Source organism: Nannospalax galili, unplaced genomic scaffold, assembly GCF_000622305.1.
Source record: "Nannospalax galili isolate Female #2095 unplaced genomic scaffold, S.galili_v1.0 scaffold290, whole genome shotgun sequence".
Classification (NCBI taxonomy): Eukaryota; Metazoa; Chordata; class Mammalia; order Rodentia; family Spalacidae; genus Nannospalax; species Nannospalax galili.
The window spans coordinates 5,713,605-5,732,746 of NW_008331486.1; the positions used below are offsets into that span (position 1 = coordinate 5,713,605).

The following is a 19,142-nucleotide window of genomic DNA, read 5'->3' on the forward strand; positions in this document are numbered from 1 at the left end:
AAAAGATCAAGGAGGCCCAGGATAGGGGTGGTGGGGTCATCGAGGCACAGCTGGGGGAGGTAGAGAGGCGGATCCCCAGTGATCAGGGTGCTGTGAAGAGAAACTTCCCGAAGCTATAGAAGGCCTTGGAAGCCGTTTGTCTGATTGTGCCCAAATGAGGGGCAGCAGCAGCAGGAAGGGGTCTAGTAGAGGTCCCAAGCTGTGGCGGGCGGGTCATTCTATTGTCAGAACAGCTCTGCCCAGCTGCAGGGAGAGGGGCGGGGCTGGGGAGAAGGGGCGGGTCCACCTCTGTGGGTGTGGCTTAAGGTGGGGCGGGCCGTCGCGGCATTCCACCCTTCCGGCTCTGCGTTCCCTCCGCTGCTTGCGCCTTCCGCCGGGTCCCGGCTTTGCGCGCGGCGGTCCCTAAGTCCCATCCACGCGTGGCCCCTGCGGCGCCCCAGCCCGCAATGTCGGGCCCCAACGGGGACCTGGGCATGCCAGTGGAGGCGGGCACGGACAGCGAGGCTGACAGCTTCGGGGAAGCAGGTGACCCGGGAGGGGGCGGCTGCTGGGGCGACCTTTGCTTTTCCAGGGTGTACAGTGCTGGGGTTGGGAATGGGGCCAGGATGGGGGCGAGGGGGGCTGGCCGGGGACCTAAGCGCCCTCCACGCCGCCCCTGGGTGGCCTTGGCGTTGTCCCACCGCCATCTCGGAGGCTCTGGGCGAGCAGTGGCTAACGCATCCCTGGAAAACCGCAGCCTTGGAGAACTGTGGGTAACCAGTTTACATCTGGGAAACAGGCAACCTTGGAGATGCTTGTCGGCTTGGGATTTGCTCCAGCCACTTTCTTCGCTGGAGGGGGGCGGGACCGAGTTAGTCCGGCTTGGCTTAGCCGGAGGGGGTTGCCTGGGTGGGCTCCCCACTGTGCTGAGTCAGCACCCCGCTGTGATCTGCTTCCGGAGCTCGGTATTGCCGAAGGGCAGGAGCAGCCTCAGCCAGAGATTCCCTTTGCACGTTCTGGAACCTCAGTTTTCCCATGTCTGATTAGCGGCTCCTGCACTGAGATGTGGCAAGGTTAAAGGGGAAATTTAACCAAGCTGGGTTCATTCTGTAAGTGAGTACTGCACTTACAGTGAAGTCAAGACCTGTGAGGACTGGACTTAGTGTCAAAGGTGGGTTATGTATTTGTTACAGCAGCTTTATTGAGCTCTAATTTACACTGTACTTTATCCATTTAAATTGTACAGTCCGAAGGCTTTAATATATTCAGAGCATCCACTGTCATAATAGTTTTAGAATCTTTTCTTTTTGGTCTTTTTTGAGACAGGGTCTCCTTGTAGGCTGAGCTGGCCTTGAACTCACAGAGATCCGCCTGCCTCTGCCTCCAGAGTGCTGGGATCAAAGGTGTGAACTACCACACCTGGCTATTTTTACAATGTTTTCATCACCCAGGGTCTGCTCTTAATAGGCTTGCATTGGTCAATGCTTGGGAATAGTAGCTAGATGTTACTGCTGTCAGCCATTGTGGGAGCATCACGAAGGGCCACCCCAGGTGGGCACACTAAATGGATGTTGGCAGACTCATAGAATGGTGGGGAGGAAGTATTTGCCCCAGGGCAGGAGCAAAGGCTGGGAAGTAACCTTGACAAGATAAAGCCTGGCCTGGAGATGGTACCTGATTTAGAGATAGCCCAGTCCTTTTCCTAGCCTGACACAGTGAGAGGTATTGATCATAACAGCTGTCTATTAAGTACTTACGGTGGCTAGACTGCATCCTTGATAGAATGGAACCCTCACTTCTCCCCCATTCCAGGAAGGAGCTGCAGTAACTTGCTGGGGGCAGAGCGGATCTAGAACTCAAATCTAAGATCTCCAACCCTCAAGTCTTGAGCTTCAGCTATCACTAAGTAGTTATAGGAAGCTATGATGGTTCTTCATTTTTTAATTTATTTTGGTCTTTTTGAGACAGGGTCTCCCTGTAGTAGCCCCAGCTGGCCTAGAACTATGTAGACCAGGCTGGCCTTGAACTCACAAAGATCCCACAAAGATCGGCTGCCTCTGCCTCCCAAGTCCTGGGATTAAAGGTGTGCGCCACCACACCCTGCAGAGGCGCCTTCCTTCTTAAGCCTCAGTCTCCCCACCTGTACCATAAGATATGGATTTTAAGATCAATAGTCTTCCAATTTCCCTGTCCTCTTAAGGGGTACCCTCTCTGGGTGAGGGGAGTCCAACCCCCAAAGTCAGATACATTTGCACTTGTGTCCCAGATAATCCTCCATGGGCCTTTTCTACCACCAGCCACTTCCCCTCTGGCAGCTGAGTGTATCTGAGTCATGGGCTGGCTCAGAGCTGGGTCCTGCAGTGGGCATAGGCCCAGACCTTGGGTCCTAACGGACACTGTTGACAAGAGGCCATCAGGAGTTGCTGTAGAAGAGGGAGACCAGGGAAGACTTCTCAGAGGAGGCATTTTGAGCTGGTCCTTGACGGGTTGTTGTGGGTGATGAATTCTAGATGGTAGACAGTTGAGCAAAAGCAGAGGCTGGAAAGTCAGAGCTGCAATCATTCATTCATTCACTCATTCAGTAAGTGCTTATTTTGTATCATCGAGGGCACTGGGGAGACAGCAGAGAAGATAAGACCAGTCACCGCTCACAGAGCTTTATAGTTGAGTTTGGGGGGTGGGGGTAGGGGGTAACAGACCAGCACACAGATAATCACAGATGTGGAAGGTGAGGTTGGGGACACTGGGAGGCTCCCCTGGTGACATCCATACTGAGATTTGGGATAGGTGGTACTTATTCCAGAGAAGATGGGGGGGAAGGATGAAAGGAAGACCCAGCACATTCCAGACAAAACCATCAACACATTCAAAGGGGCAGAATTAAGCAAAGGAAGGGGTTAAGAGGAAAGAAGAGGGCTGGGAGACGGGGCTAGAGAAGAGAATGGGGCTGGGTCTCCTCCAGGACCTGAGAAAAGCTGCTGGGCAGCTTTATCATGAAGGCAGAGGGAGCCACAAAAAGGCTAGAGATCAGAGCATGCCTGGATCAGAGGCTGATTGCCCAGGTCTTGATGGGCTCTGGCCTCTAGGCAGCTGCAGGGCGCTGGATGACTGCCCTGGGGCCACCCTAACCCTACAGAAAAGATGGTGTACTAAGTATTATTTCTTTGAAGCTTTCCCTCTTGAGGTACCCACCCACTTTTCAGATGCAGACACTGAAGCAGGCTGGGGACACGGGTATACTGTGTCTGTAAGCCCTGAGGAAACACAGGACCTTGGCTTTGTCTTTTCCTTCCTTCCAGAGTATGCCGCCATCAACTCAATGTTGGACCAGATCAACTCATGTCTGGACCACCTTGAGGAGAAGAATGACCATCTCCATGCTCGTCTCCAGGAGCTGCTGGAGTCCAACCGGCAGACGCGCCTGGAATTCCAGCAGCAGCTTGGGGAGACCCCCAGTGATGCTAGCCCCTAGGTGCTGGGAACCCTCAGCCAGGCTCTACCCCTGTGTCTCCCTGGACCAGGCTTAGACACTTCAGGGACTGGCCTTCAGATCCTCCAGTGGGTCTACCTGCCTGGACCAGTCCTCACTGCCCAGCATCTCTCCTGGATCTAGGTGTGGGTCCTATGACCCACCTACTTGTCTGCTTTCCCTTTTTCTCTCCTTAGTCTACCCAGGATTTAGCATCCATATTAAAGAGGTCTCCCACACTACTGCCCCACTCTTCTCTCTGTGCCAGGACAAGGACCCCAGTGGCCACTGGAGGCAAATGGGATACACTGATTACACATTGCAGTGTAATGTGCCATATGTCCCATGGGCCATATGGCAGAATTGGGGTTATTAGCCACTTTGTATTTCTGGATCCAGAGGGTACAGGTGAGATCAGAGCCTTCTCCCCACCTGGTGTGTTGTTGGCTAGCAACTCTTTCCCAGCCTAGCTGAGACAGAGTCAGACATGCTCTCACCTCTTGTGAAATACACTCAATTTCTCTGGGTGCTAGGGCCTTCCAAGATAACCAACCTTGGCCAGGGTGCATGGTGACTCACACCTTTAATCCTAGCAGAGAAGGCAGAAGCAGGCGGACCTCTGCGTTTGAGGCCAGCCTGGTCTGCATGGCAAGCTCCAGGCTAGCCAGGGTTACATGGTGAGACCCTTTAGATGACATGCTGAGCAGCCTTACCACCGCTTTTCCTCCTAGCTCTAGTCTCCTCCAGCTGACCAGTAACTGGGCCTGGTTGTCTGCCTCTAAGGGTCTCAGCGTCTCTAAGGGTCATTTCTCACCAAATGAGAAATGAGTGAAAAAGCCACTCAGCATGGGCACCTTGACTGCTGGTCTGATTCAGGGGTAGGAGTATACTTCCTTAGCCAACCAAGAGCTCAACCTGAGCAGCAAGGACCCCCTAATCTTAACTCCATACCTGAACATCAACTACCATGAAGTCCAACAGGACAGAGACCAGAACGGGTCCAGAACGTATACCTAGGGTTAAGTCTTGACTGTTTGCCTGCTCTGGGCAAGTCACCTGACCTAGATAATGCCTCAGTTTCTTCATCTGTAATTTTGGGGTAGCAACAAGGCATCCATGCATATTACTGAATATTAAGATCTTTGAAGTCACTGGAAACTGAGGCCCAGAGAGGTGAAGGGTCTTAGGGTTCCATCCCAGAATCCTTGCCCAGACACTAGACACTGCCTTGGATGCCCCTCTCTGTCCACCCTGATGCAGTGTTGGGCAACTGCACAGCCAAGTGACCGTCTTTTATTGGATTTTGGATAAAAACACCAACCATATGAACATCTACCCCACAGATGCCTAGGAAACATTAGCAGGTCTGGCCCTGGTTAGGCAGGACAACTATTAGGTTTTGAGGCGGGTTGAACGCCGAGGGGGAAGAGAGGGGTTGGGGGGTCGAGGCTTCACCTTGCTGGGCATTTTTGCTGTGTCCTGAGAGCTGGGTTGGCTGGATGGGCGGCCACTGCTGCTGCTGGAGGTAAACAATGCAGTCAAGGCGTTGCGAGCGTTGATTGCACATTTGCGGCTCACAGGCCGAGTGGTAGGGCTGGAATTCTTAGTTGCTTTGTATTTCTGGATACAAAGGATACAAGTGAGGTTAAAGCTTCCTGCCTTGCCTGCCTAGGGCACTCCTGGCCAGCAAATGCTTCCCAATCCCAGGCAAGACACCATCCACATGCAGTGTGACCCTGTGTGATGCTCTCAGTTTCTCTAGGTGCTAGGGCTAGAAGCATTACTAGCACCAGCACTCCCCCCACACAACAAAAAGCCAAACCTGATTCCTTCCTTGCTAAGCACAAAGGAGGGTACTGCTGACCGTCCCAATCAGGTTGGACAGAGGCAGCATCCCTGGATAGAGCAGTCAGATAGCCACCTACCTGCAGGTTCTCAAAATGGGTCCGGGACTTGCAGTGGGAGAGCTGCACCCCTGAGTTGCTGTCATAGAACTTGTGACAGATGTGGCAGACATAGCCCATCACTGGCACCAGGAAGTCCACACCTGTGGGACGGAAACCAGGCTCTGCAAGTTCCTCTCAGCAGTGAGATGCCCCGCCCTCCCTAGGTGGGAGGAAGGGACCAGGGGATGGGCTACCTGGCTGGAGTGCTGTGGTTGGGACTAGAGGTCATTTAGAGGGACCCATGACTGGGGTCTTACCATATGCAGTGTTGGGGCTGTAAGTCTCTGAGGCCTTCCATTCCTCTAAGGATATATCTTTGGGCCTCACCTGGAGAGAGAATGAGGGCCTCAGATGTGGCACCTCAGGCCCCACCTGGGCATAGGTCAGGGGCCTTGGAGCCTACCCATGGTCTCAAGAACATTCTCTTGGCTTGCAGGTACTTGAGGGTGGCATTCCCCAAGCCTCAGCATATGCTGATAATCCTGCTTCCCCAAGTGCCCTTCCAATGTACACTTTTCCGGGCACCACTCAGCTCCTTCCTCCAGGCAGCCTTCCTGCTTCCCACTGACTATAACCCATGCCAGGTGATCTCAACACGGCCTTAGTGCATTGAAGTAGCCCTCTATGTTTAGTTTTGACCTTACAAACACAGAAACTGAAACTCCAGAGTCATTAGCACATTTGCCCAAGGGAGAGGGGTGGCAGCTGCTTTGTGGAAGAGCAGGGAGGCTGACTCCTGGTGGGTGGAAGCACTCTACCAATGTGCTCTATCCCTATTCCTCTGCTACCCCCCCCCAATCCACCTGTGTTTGTTTTATATTGTCTACAAACAGCATGAGAAATCCTACACCAGGCCTCAGGGGGCTGCAGATGTCTGTGGAAGCATGTCCTCTGTGCCTGGTTGGGATGCCTTTTTTCTACACAGGCCAGTATCTCAGCCAGGCTTTAAAGCCTTTGCACATTCCACCTGCCACCATCATGCTTATTTCCATGATCATGTGCAACACCGTCCATAATAATAAACTGCAGGACTGCATTAGTGCTTAAACCCGCTAGCCCAGTGCCTAGGTCTTGGATTGTGAGGGCCTCTCTGGGCTCTGCTGGCCTCCAACAGCCCACCTGACACACCTGCTTGCAGAATTCCTCGTCAACTTCAATCTCTTCTTCATCCTTATCTTCTTCATCACCCTCAAAACAACCAATGGCATCCACTGTGATGAAGTGCTCCTCGTCTGGGCTGGCTATCTCCTTCTCAAGTGTCTTTAGCTACACAGGGGCATAGGCGAGGGGCTCAGGTCAGCTATGAGCAGCGGAGGCACTCACACACCCCTGAGGGTCCCAGGCCCACAACCTGCTGTGTGACATTCGAGGAAAGGCTCTGTACCGTCCTCTGGTGCAGCTGGGCTTACCTCCTTGGCTTTGTCCTTGTGCCCCTGGGACTTTACGTGCTCCACAAACTTTCGAGGAGTCTTGAAATAGCGGTTGCACACAGTGCAGAAGGGCCGCAGGGATTGTTTGGCAATCTGGAGAAAGGAAGGCAGACCATGTGGTGCTGCCTTCCTCAGGTACAAGCCACCTTAGTCTGTGACCAGGCAGGCAGCGAGACCTCACTTCCCACCTTCAGACCTACCACAGGTCATCTGAGCATTAGCCCCTGCACTGGGACAAGCAAAAACCATGACTCTTCCCAGTGTGTGATGGCAGGTGGCAATAGAGACAGGATAGGAGGGAGGGCAGCCACCAAAGGCACCCCATGAGCCCAGGGGCTGAATAGCAAGGTGGGACATTGCCTGTGCTAAACTGATGGGAAGATAAAGCCCAAAGAGGAACATAACTGGCTCACCAGAGGGCACACACCCCCCACCCTTGGTTTGGACCTTGGACACTGCAGGTGCTTTTGCAGCACATGAATGGGTGCTCCGACCTTGTGGGCCTGTGTCCTGCGGTGCTGGATCAGGTCTCCCACATAGCACAGCTGACAGGTGTTACACCAGCGCTTCAGTGGAGGGTCCCTGAATGACAATGGAAGCAAACACAGCGTGACACTATGTTCTCCCAGAGTGCTCTCCCAGAGCACTCCTTAAGAGTAATGCAATTCAGGGTCTGAGGTGTGGCTCAGTGGTATGTGGCGCATGCTACAAGGGCCTGGGTTTTAGTCCCAGCACCAAAAAAAAAAAAACAAGGAAAAGGGGCTGGAGAGATGGTTCAAAGGTTAAGACACTGGCTGCTCTTGTACAGGACCCAGGTTTGGTTCCTAGCACCCATGTAGGAGCTAACAACCATCTGTTAGCTCCAATTCCAGGGGATCTGATGTCCTCTTCTGGCCTCCACAGGTAGTGCAAGCACATAGTACACTTACATTCAAGCAAAACACTCATACACATTAAAAAAAAAAAAAAAAGATAAAAGAGTAATGCAATTCTATAGAATCTTTTGTGGGAACAACAAAATAGTTGTGAGGTTCACTGTGTGAATACTTAATCAGGAATAACTATGGAAGTATGTGTATGTTGGGGATAATATTTAAAAGTATTTAGGATGCTAGCCACTAAGCCATAACCATTATCTACAATAGTCAAAGATGTATACCATGATATATGAATGAACAGTAGGTCGATGGGAAAGACTAGAAAGTCCAAAACAGGTTCAGATATTGATAAGAAATAACCTTCCAATAAACTACTATTGAAAATCATAGATTTTGCAATAAATAACATCAGGCCAATTTGCTATGCATTTATAAACTAGGCTTTTAAATTTTTTTTATTATTTTTATGTGTATGAGTATATTGCCTGCATGTAGTATATAAGTGTACCCATGTCCTGCAATGCCTGCAGAGGTCAAAAGAGGGAGTTGAATTCTCCTGGAACTGGAATTATGGACAGTTGTTAGCTGCCAAGTAGGTGTTGAGAATCAAACCTGGGTCCTCTGCAAGAGCAGCTAGTACTCTTAACCACTGAGCCACCTCTCCTGCCCCAAGAAACGAGCCTTTTTCTCTTCCTTTCTATCTTACTTCAAAATAAATTCTACCTACTAGAAATTCAGGCATAAGATTAAACAAACCTAGTCAGGTGTGGTGGTGCACGCCTTTAATCCCAGCACTCAGGAGGCAGAGGCAGGTGGATCTCTGTAAGTTCAAGGCCAGCCTGGTCTACATAGTGAGTTCCAGGACAAATGGGGCTACAGGGAGACCCTGTCTCAAAAAGACCAAAAAAAAAAAAGATTAAAAAAACCTATACTTATTTTTTATTGTGCATATGTGTGTTCATGTGTGCATGGGTGCATAGGTGTGTATGGGTTCACATGTGTGGAGGCCTAAGGTCAACCTTGGGTGCTGTTCCTCAGGAACTGTCCACCTTGTTTTTTTGAGACAGGGTCTCTCACTGTGACTGGGGTCACTGATTAGGCTAGGCTGGCTGGCCAGTGAGGTCTAGGGATCTACCTGCCTCTGACTCCCCAGCACTGAGATTACAAGTGTGTGCCACCACACCCAGCTTTTTACATGGGTGCTGGGGATCACACTCAGGTCCTCATGCTTATATAGCAGGCAGCTGACTAAACAATCTCCCCAGGTCAATTTTTCTATCATTATGTTTTTTTGTTTGTTTTCGGGTTTTCAGAAAGTGTCTCCTGGTAGCCCCAGATGGCCTGGAACTCACTACGTAGACCAGGTTGGCCTCAATCTCACAAGACATCCACCTGCCTCTGTCTCCTGAGTGCTGAGATTAAAGGCGTGTGCCACCATGCCTGGCTCCATCATTATGTAACTACAAAGAACATTTTGGTGAGTCGTCCTCCTCCTGTGTGTGATTGTCTCAGTTAGTATAAAAACACAGAAGGAAGCTCTTTCTCAGTGAAAACCAGCTAACAGATGAGCTCCCTGTCAGCCAGGCACAAAAACAAAGCCAAGAGTCCTTGCTATCCCCCTGTCCTCTAGAGCATCCAACCATTGACCTGTGACAACTGTCAGCCTGTGACATTGTTTCACTTGTCCTCTACAGGGGACTGTCATTCTGAGATAGGGTCTCGCCATGTCACTTAAACTTTTGATTCTTTGGCCGTAGCCTCCCAAGTACTAGCATCACAAGTTGATGCTGCCACATTGGGCTCTGTTGTTCACAAATTCTGAAATTGTGATGCTTCACATGGGCTTCTGGATTCTCTTGAAAAGCTAGGAGCTCTAGAGCTGAGGAAGCTGTCCATGTGTCCCAGGGCCAGAGCCAATAGTCTTGCTGTCTCCAATGATGCCTCCCAGCCCTGCAGACTGGGGTCTAGGGGTTCATCCAGACTCCCACAGGGCCCTCTCAACCCAAGTGCTAGTCCCAGACTCCAGGAGGGTGGGCATTTCAGATCAGACACACACACACACACACACACACACACACACACACACACCTGTGACAAAGAAAGGAGAATTCAGGGAAGGTCTAACTCTAGGCCACAAGATGGCCTGACCTTCACCATTGTGTCTCTCTGGTCAGCACACAAACCAGAGAAGCAGGGCTCTTTGCTACAACCCACCTCTCTTCCACAGGACAGAACAGACACTGTTCTTACCTGGAAGAAATCTTAAGAGACTGTCACTACACCCCTCACCAGGCCATTTTATAGATGCAGTAAACTGAGCCTACAAGGTCACAGAGTTAATGGTGTTCAAGGCAATGTTTAATCCCCAGGCACACCTTGCAGAGGGTACAGTCAGGGCCTGGCCTGTGAGACTGCCTGTCTACCCTGAGCCTCCACCAGCCCCTACTCACTCCGTCTCTCTCTCCAGGACATCCCGGGGCATGGGCAGCAGGGACAGAAGACAGGTCTGGCTCGAGTGCTGTATCTCCCCAAGCCGCTGCTGGTGCTGAGCCTCTGACATGTGGTCCTGGAACTCCTGCAGCATGAGGGAACCAGGGGTGGCCGTGAGGCACAGCCCCAGGGAGGACAAGTCCAGCTTCAGCTTTACAGCCACCCTGCACCCCAAATTCTCCCCCCTCAACCCCTTCAGCATGTCCTACCAGTGCCCAACACAACTGGCCACCCTGCATCTCTTAAAGGCCAGTTCTCTTACTTGGATCAATGGGGGCCTGAGCGGGGAAGGTAAACAGAGGCAGAGAGGGAGTACACACCAGCTGGAGGTTCTGCCCCTCCCAGGGACTGTGGGAGTGCTTCAAAGATAAGGAATGCTCTAACATAGTGCTCCATGGTGCTGCTCAGCCCAGGAGCACAGTCAGAGGTGGCAATGGTTATAAGAAAAGATGGATTCTGAGTTCTTGCTCTGTTTCCTAGGCTGGTCTAAAGCTCATGTGCTCAAGTGATCTTTGTTCCTTGACCTCCCAAATAGCTGGGAGCAACTGCAGGTGAGTACCAATCACTAACAATGCACCCAGCCAAGACTATTATTTATTCTGCCTTACATATGTTAAGCAAGGGCTCTACCATTAAACTATATCCTGACTCTCTCTTTTTTATTTTGAGACAGTGTTTCACTCTACTGACCAGGTTGCCCTTAAACTTGTCTTGATCTTCCTGCCTCAGCCTCCCAAGTCACTGGAATCACAGGCCTGTACCATCAGACCCAGCTAAGACTGTTATTATTAATGCTACCTACATTCACTTGTGTCAGGTGTGGACCCAGAACTTCAATGTGAGGTTGTTGAGCCACCCCCAACCCAGATCTACTCAGGAAAGTGAGCTCTGGTGTGTTTTCATCTGATGTAGGAAGAAACAGACCCAGAAGTGGAATTTACTTTTTGAAACCTCTATAGCTGGTCAGAGCATTTGAACCAGGTCTGCCTGACCCTAAGAACTAGCCCAGTAGGCTGATCAGGAAATGTTTCTAAGTAGATACCCAGCTGATGAGAGCAGGCTCCAGGGCCCTGTGCAGCTTCTGGGCAGTGTAGAAAGGGCAGGCCCAGGACGGCCTGCAGATCCCAGCCCTCCTCTTGGGCTAAGCACCTGCTGGTTGCTGCAGCTGGCCTTGCAGATATAGCAAAAGAACTGGAGGGTCTGCCTGGCAGGTGTGCTGGCAGTGCCGGAAGGGGCAGAGCTAGAGTCTCCGGAGCGTGGTCCAGGTGCGAGGGGTATGGTGCTAAAGGCCCGGCTGTTGCTGCTCTGCAGGATGGTGACCTTCAGGGAGCCCCCGGCACCCCACATCTATAGCAGAAGTAGAGACAGAGCTTCCACCATCTGGGTGCTGATGGTGGGCCAGCCCCAACAGAAAACATCTGTGAGCATTGTTTCATCAGAGCTTACTGACAGGGAAACTGAGGCTTTGGGGCTTTAGGGGACTGCTGAGGCTACATAGAGAGTACGTGAACCAGGATTTGAACCTAGATCTGCTTACATTTTTTTGTTTTGGACAATTCTCATTATGTAGCCCAGGCTGGCCTGGAACTATCTATGTAAACCAGACTGGCCTCGAACTCACAGAGATCCACCTGCCTCTGCCTCCCAAGTAATAGGATTAAAAGTGTGAGCCACCATACCTGATGGATCTGCTTAGTTCTGAAGTCCAACTCCTGTTACCCCTCGAGTGACAGATGGGGAAACAGACCCAAGGAAGAGAAGAGGCTGGCCTGCAGTTATGCTATATGGTAGAGTTGGGGCCCAAGTCCCACAGAGAGGCTTCTACTCTGTCCACTAAAGTGACATCATCGATGTGAGGAGACTGGGGACTCTAGATTGGGATTGGCCAGACCAGAAAGGACTTGTCATCAAAAGCATATCTAAAGAGCAAAGGTACTTGAATACAATACAACAGAAGAATGAGCTTGTGGCTCACTCATGCAGCCAGGCACAGGGCTGTCCCTTCACAGATGGGGAAACACAAGGGGCCCCTGAGGCAGCCTGGGGCAAACAGATGTCATGTCACAGCTAGGCCCGTGGGTCCTCTTGTGGCCGCACACAGGCTTGTACATACCCCAAGCATCTCTCTCGCTCTTTTTTCACACTCTCCCACATCCAAGCCACCGGCTGACTCCTCCCGGCTCATGTCCTTGCTGACCTGGGCACCCACAGGTTCTGGCGAGGCCTCCTCCAGCCCTGAAATGACAGATATCCTCCTCTCCCAGAGTGTGTCTGCCACCTGGGGCCCAGAAGGACTTAGGCCCAAGAGCTGCCTTTTCTGCCCAGAGTCGAGAGGACTTTGGAGTCCCAGATAGGGATGGCCCCAGACCTAGGCTCCAGACCCAGCCTTCAGTCCCCAGAAGGACCCAATCAAGGCTGGACAGTGCCAAGGTAAGAAAAAAAGGTCCAGACAGAGCGGGCCCGTCACTAAACTGACTGGGAGCCAATGCCCACTCACCTCCCCTGGCTTCTGGTGTCTCCGCTTCCATGGCATGGGCTGGAATTCCCATTTGCTCTGGTACAGATGTTGACCCCTGCAGCTGGGTCTGAGGCTGGCCCTGAGTCTGCTCTGGTGTCTGCTCTGTCTCCTGTCCTGAAGGCTGTTCCTGTGGTTGTGCTTGGGTGTATACCTGTGGATACGTCTGTGTCTGGGCTTGCTTCTGCAGCCGTGGCTGCATCTGCCACAGGGACTGGGGCTGGACCCCTGTCTGCACTTACTTTTGTGCTCTGTCTCCTGCAGCTGCACTGGCCAGGGGGACTGGGGATGTACCTGTGGCTGCGTGTGTTTCTGCTGAGGCGCTAAGTGCTCTGGAGAGGTCTGTGTCTGGGCCTGCTTCTGCAGCTGTGGCTGCACATGGGTGTCCCCCGGAGGCAGCTGTAGCTGAGTCTGTGGCTGCACCTGGGTCTGGATCTGCAGAAGCCCTTGGGCTCCTGGTGGCTCAGGCAACAGCTCCGGTGTCTGTGTCTGCTTTGGTGCTGTCATCCGAGTCTGTGGCTGGACCTTCGCCTGCTGCTGACCTGGAGGCCCCTTCTCTGTGGACTCCTCTGAGCTGAGAAAGATCCAAAGATCAAAGTTACATCTTTCAAGAGGGCTGAGGGGACCCAAGAAAGGCTAACACCCAGTTTCTAATTCTCCTACTTAAAATGGGGGATTTGGACAAACTCTGAAGCTGTCTAGGCTTCAGTTTCACCGAAGGCTTTGGAAGCATTGACTGACCGCTTCAACTTGCAACATGTTGTTTTTTGTTTATTTTTAATGTGTATGAGTATATTGCCTGCATGTGTGTAAATGCACCCATGTTGTGCAATGCCCACAGAAGGCAGAAGAAGGCATTCTAGATCCTTTGGAACTGGAGTTATAGGCAGTTGTTAGCCACCATGTGGGTGCTGGGAATTGAACCTGGGTCCTCTGCAAGAGCAGTCAGTACAATTAACCACTGAGCCATCTCTCTAAGCCCTGCAATATGTTTTTATAAAAAATTATTTTTGTTAAGCCAGGCATGGTGGCGCATGCCTTTAATCCCAACACTCAGGAGGCAGAGGCAGGTGGATCTCTGTGAGTTCAAGGCTAGCCTGGTCTACATAGTGAATTCCAGGACAGCTGGGGCTATAGGGAGACCCTGTCTCAAAAAGACCAAAATATATATATATTTTTTTTGTTATATTTATTTTTTTATGTGTATGAATGTTTTGCCTGTATGTATGTAAATGTACCATATGTGTGCAATGCCCACATAGGTTAAAAGAGGGTGGTGGATCCCCTGAAACTGGAGTTGCAGGTGGTTATTAGCCATCATGTGGGTGCTGGGAATGCCACCTTCTGTGTCCTGGGAACAGAACCCAGGTCCTCTGCAAGAGTAGCCACCAAACCATCTCTCTAGCCTCTCACATGTTTTGAATTAGCCCTGTAAATCTGCTGCCCTCTGGCCATTCTATAGAGTCCCAGGTGCACATTTTCACCCCTTCATCCTTGCCTCCGGGTGGCTCAACTCCAATGAGAACACCAGGGTGTGTTTGGAGTGTCCCTGTCCTACCCCTCAGGTAGGTACAGAATGAGTTTGACTCTCCTCCAGGCCAAAGGCCAAGGCCTTTCCCCTTCCCCCACCAGCCCTAACTCTGCAGGGGCGAGGGCCTGAGCCTCCCAGCATCACTCACTTCTTCAACCTCTTGGTTGGTGGCTCCAATGCCTCAAAAGGCTCAGGTGCTGGGGTGCTCTTCTCACTCACAGTGCCGTCTGGGCAGACTGGTGACTCTCGGTCTGCAGTGGAGGTAGGTAAGGGAACATGGCTCCAAGAAATGACCCTGGGTCACTTGCCACTAACTCACCCCCCACCAACCCCTGTATGTGCTTTCATTACTGCCCTAAAGTGCCCTGTAAAGGACAGCAGCCTCCACCTCTCACCTTCAGGTGTGTCCATTTGGAGCTCTGTGGCTTCCTCAGACCCCTCTGTGGGGTCTTCCTGGTCTTCCACAGGCACTGTCTGAGAAGAAGAATCCTGCTTCCTTTCAGAAATCATTTTTTAAAATTATTTTTATTTTATGTGTATGAGTGTATTGCCTGTATGTGTGTAAGTGCACCTGTGTCATGCAACAACTACAGAAGTCAGAAGATGTCAGATCCCCTGGAGTTATGGACGGTTATTAGCTGCCATGTGGATCCTGGGAACCGAACCAGGGTCCTTTGCAAGAGCAGCCACTGCTCTTAACTGGTGAGCCATTTCTCCAGCCCCCAGGAAACATTTTTTACATCCACCACCCTCATGTGCAAACACGCTCTTGCCCAAGAGCCACTGTCACCATCTCAAAGGACTGAAGGGGGCTGGCTCCAGAGCTGGAGAGGGCAAATGATCTGAAACACCCCAAGAGTTGAGTCCGGGGCCACCATCTAGCTGCCCGACTGCTACATGAACCTGGGCTGAGGAGACATAATCTTCTGACCACTCTGGCCATCCAGACTTTCCTACTGGCTGCTCCACAAGCAGTCAGAGGGAGCCTTCAAGGTGCAAACTCGACTGTGTCCCTGGTCTTTCAGGCTTAAACCCTCCTGTAGCCCTGGGGCTCTCTGCTCATCCCTCCCCACTCTCATACCCTCGGCCTCTGCCCCCTCCCCACTCCCCTCCTATCCCAAATCTGCACTGCTGACCAGGGGCTTAAAGGTGTTTGTCCAATGAGCACAGGGCTCCAGCCAGTTCTTGGGTACCTCCTGCAGCCTCCTCCTCTTCCCCTACTGAAGCCTCAGCACCAGCACTGAGCGGGAAATGCAATCTGTCTTCCATATCAGGACTCTAGGCCCCTCAGAAGCTACCTAGCTCTTGCCCTATAAAACAGCCTGAGAGTCAGGAGGCCTGGACTCTGGGCCTTCCTCATATAAAACAGGGCCATGGGCAGACCAACACAAAACAAGACTATCCTGTGCCAGCCTGCCCCAATGGTGGAGGCCGGGGCCCTCCCTCTCTGGAGGGAAATACTTTGTCACCAGATACAGGAGGACCACAGCAACTAGGTAAGGGGCATTGCCCATGCCCTAGAATATACTTGGAAGTGGATTGTGTGCAAAGAGCTAAGGACACTCAAGGACAGGACAAAGGTAGTGGTGGGGGAGATTCTCTTTATGAATCTCTGAGTCTTTCTGTATGTGGCAAGGTGAATGCTTGAACCCATGAAAGCCATACTATCTCATTTATTTTTTATACTGACTACAGGTCAAAATGATATTTTCCATAAAATATATTAGTAAAATTAATTTTATTTTATTTTATTCATTTTTGTTTGTTTTGAGACAGGGTCTCAAGTAGCCCACTATGTAGCTGAGGATGACTGTGAACTTCTGATCCTTCTGCCCACATCTCCTACTTGCTGGGATTACAGGTATGTAGTACATTACCTGGCAGTAAAATTAATTTTATCTGTTCCTTTTTATTTTTAATTTTTCAAGGTCTTGCTATATAGCTCAGGTTGGCCTGGAACTCACTATATAGCCAAGGTTGGCCTGGAAATTCCAGTGATCTTTCTACCTCAACCTCCTAATGGTTGGGATTATAGATGTCAGCCTCATGCCTTGCTCTTTTTACCTTTCTAACATGGTTAACAATATTTTAAATCATATACATGGCTTAGCCAGTCATGATGGTGCATGCCTTTAATCCCAGCACTTGGGAGGCAGAGGGAGGCAGAGCTCTGTGAGCTCCAGGCCATCTGGGGCTACAGGGAGACCCTGACTCAAAAAGAAAAATCATATATGTGGCTCATATTTTATTTCTACTGAGCGCTGCTGATGTAAAGAGAAATGTTAATGGGGCTGGTGGGATGGCTCACTGGGTAAAAGCACTTGCCACCAAACCTGACGATCTGAGTTTGATCTCCAGGACCCACATGGTAGAAGGAGAGAACTGACTCCCACAGGATGTCCTCTGACCTCCACGTGCCCACCTTGGCATGCATGCCACACACACTAAACGTAAAAAGAAATAATTTTTTAAAAAATTTTATTTATTAATTTATTTTATGTGTATTTGTGCATTGCCTGCATGTAGGTAAGTGCACCCATGTCGTGCAATGCCCGTGGGGAACAGAAGAGGATGTTGGATCCCTGGAGCTGGCGTTATAGACAGTTGTTAGCTGCCATGTGGGTGCTGGGATTTGAACCTGGGTCTTCTGCAAGAACAGCCAGTGTTCCTAACTGCTGAGCCATCTCTCCAGCCCCAGAAATAAAATTTTTTAAAAAGAGAGATATTAGGTAAATAATAATGCGGTATATTTGGGTTTGGTAAAAATCACGTCAGGGGCATAGATATTTGAAGTTTGGGAGATGTTAAACATCCCGAATCTTCAGTTTACAGACAAGGACACTGAGGCACAGACAGAAAGTGTGACCTGCCTGAGGGCCAGCATGAGTCCAAGCAGATGGTGTTGGGCTGATACTGGGGTGTCCCCTCTCCCTTTCCCTGTCCCTGTCCCTCCTCTCCCTCTTCCACATCTACTCCACACAAAGCACTACTCACCTTGCGATTGACAGTGATGGAAGAGGATGTCCGGACCTGTTTCTGAGGGTTCCTCCCTGAGTGGCTGAGCTGGGAAGGGTTCATGGGAACTCCAATAGGAGGAGGAGGGCCCAGGAGGGACTGACGAGTGGCCTGGGGAAAGAACTGCTGCAGATTTGGGGTGGTCAGCTGGGGTGCTGGCAGGCTGGGAGCCGCCAGACTTGGGGCTGCCATGTTGTAGCCACGGAGGCTACCTGCAGGCAAGAAAAACAGAGAAAAGAGGTCACACCATGGTTGAACGGTCAGGGCTAGGTAGAGAGTCAGTCCCCTCAAAGCACCAAGGGAACATCTGGGATAATTTCCAAGGGAACCTTCCCAGCCAGGGCAGCAGAGAAAGAGGGTAAAGCCTAGGTACAGCCCACTGTGGGAAAGGACCTAGAGAGGGTTTTCTGTTTCAGCTAAGTGTGGGGGCTGTTCCAGCTCACCCTCAGACATGCTCTCAGGTTCCCCTTAGGCATGCAAGAGACCCAGCACAGGCTACCCCTTAGGCATGCAAGAGACCTAGCACAGGCCCACAGGAAAACTAGCCAGCTCTGGTCCCTGGAATGGCTCTGCACATTTCCCCACATCAGCTTCCTCTGCCAATAAGAAGGAAGCAGCATGTACTGAGCAGCCATTTCCTGTCACTGCAACAGCCCTCTGACCTGCCAGGCATCAGGTTAGATGTGACTGTCCCTACCAGGTGACATGACAAACCCAGACACAGAGCAGCTTGCCCAAGGTCTCTGAGGTTCATCAACACCCACTGATGGCCCCACCCAGCACTCATCCTCCAGCTCACTCTTCCTTGCCCTACCCTCCAGGTCCCAGCCGTCACCAGATCTGAGCTGCTCTTTCACCTCTGTTCCTTTCCATCCAGGCTTCGACTCTCCATCCCCCCCAAACTGTAGCACATGCTGACCTCATCCTGCTCCCTACCAACCCCTTCTACAGCTCCCTGCTCAAAAGTGAAGCCTGTTCCTTCCAGTGCAAGGTCTAGCCCCACCCACCTCCCCACATATGCCTTATGACATTCCAGGCACATGCACCTGTGGGGTCCTTCAAACATTGTATTCTGGGCCTTTGTACATGCTGCACCCTCTATGAAAGCTGTTCCACCCTAAGGTGCAAGCATCCTGCAGGCCTCCCTTTAGGTCTTTTGTCCCTCCTTCTTCAGGAGATCTTCCCAAACCAGCCCTCGGTGTCCCCGCAGGCCTCTATCTATCCTAGGACATGATTTCCTCGTCTGCTTTCTGCTGCATCTCCTCTCAGTGCTGTACCCAGTAGAATGCTCAGTCTGAAGTATTTCAGGCATGGAAAAAGAGGTGGAACCCTAGTTCTGATGCAGGGACCGGAAGCATGGGGGTGAAAGGCATGGGTGAGTTGTGCAGAGAGCTAGGTTCAAATCCAGAGACTCTGCAGCACCGTATCTGTGACCTTGAGCAAATCAGTTCCCCTCCTCTCACATGTAAACTGCTGCTGGCTTGCAGTATTTCAGGAAGATTCAAAGAGATTTACTGGTGCACCTGCTACACAGATAGTGTTCGATCAAGAATAACTTTTGTTTTTTGGTCTTTTTTTTTTTGAGACAGGGTTTCCCTGTAGCCCCAGATGTCCTGGATTCATTATGGAGACCAGGCTGGCCTCGAACTCACAGAGATCCCCTGCTCTGCCTCCAGAGTGCTGGGATTAAAGGCGTGGAAGCCAAGAATAACTTTTGTTGTTTTTTGTTTCTTTTTTGAGACAAGGTCTCCCTGTAGCCCCAGCTGGCCTGAAATTCAGTATGTAGACCAGGCTGGCTTCAATCTCACAGAGATCCACCTGCCCCTGCCTCCCAAGTGCTGGGACTAAAGGTGTGTGCCACCACACTGGCTTAATTTTTTTGTTGCTGT

General features: G+C 51.2%; 2 protein-coding genes across 6 annotated transcripts in view; one reads left to right on the top strand and one right to left on the bottom strand.

Annotated features, from left to right (window-relative positions):
- Positions 1-329: 329 nt before the first annotated feature.
- On the top strand, positions 330-3,687 carry CUNH9orf16 (chromosome unknown C9orf16 homolog). Its single transcript, XM_008825389.3, has 2 exons — positions 330-525; positions 3,279-3,687. Exons 1-2 carry the CDS (start codon positions 447-449, stop codon positions 3,449-3,451), a joined length of 252 nt encoding a protein of 83 aa, XP_008823611.1. The 5' UTR covers positions 330-446; the 3' UTR covers positions 3,452-3,687.
- Positions 3,688-4,725: 1,038 nt separating this feature from the next.
- Positions 4,726-19,142, bottom strand: part of Ciz1 (CDKN1A interacting zinc finger protein 1) — an 18,621-nt gene continuing 4,204 nt past the window's right edge. For 2 of the 5 annotated variants that reach the window (XM_029559905.1, XM_029559896.1), the window contains 14 exons: positions 17,233-17,465; positions 14,634-14,727; positions 14,387-14,489; positions 13,002-13,281; positions 12,690-12,861; positions 12,306-12,427; positions 11,342-11,539; positions 10,153-10,277; positions 7,319-7,406; positions 6,804-6,917; positions 6,514-6,660; positions 5,652-5,721; positions 5,374-5,495; positions 4,726-5,068 (listed from right to left, as the gene is read on the bottom strand). In XM_029559905.1, coding sequence (XP_029415765.1) covers positions 4,841-5,068; positions 5,374-5,495; positions 5,652-5,721; positions 6,514-6,660; positions 6,804-6,917; positions 7,319-7,406; positions 10,153-10,277; positions 11,342-11,539; positions 12,306-12,427; positions 12,690-12,861; positions 13,002-13,281; positions 14,387-14,489; positions 14,634-14,727; positions 17,233-17,465 — 2,096 coding nt within the window. In that variant the 3' untranslated portion in view covers positions 4,726-4,840. The remainder of the gene's footprint in view (positions 5,069-5,373; positions 5,496-5,651; positions 5,722-6,513; positions 6,661-6,803; positions 6,918-7,318; positions 7,407-10,152; positions 10,278-11,341; positions 11,540-12,305; positions 12,428-12,689; positions 12,862-13,001; positions 13,282-14,386; positions 14,490-14,633; positions 14,728-17,232; positions 17,466-19,142) is intronic. The other 3 variants (XM_029559900.1, XM_029559910.1, XM_029559907.1) reach the window with 3 other exon arrangements.

Excerpts from the sequence above, each read along its gene's own strand:
- CUNH9orf16 (XM_008825389.3), top strand. The coding sequence starts at position 447 with ATGTCGGGCCCCAACGGGGACCTGGGCATGCCAGTGGAGGCGGGCACG. Across the intron at positions 526-3,278 it reads TGACAGCTTCGGGGAAGCAG|AGTATGCCGCCATCAACTCA; the intron begins GTGACCCGGGAG and ends CCTTCCTTCCAG.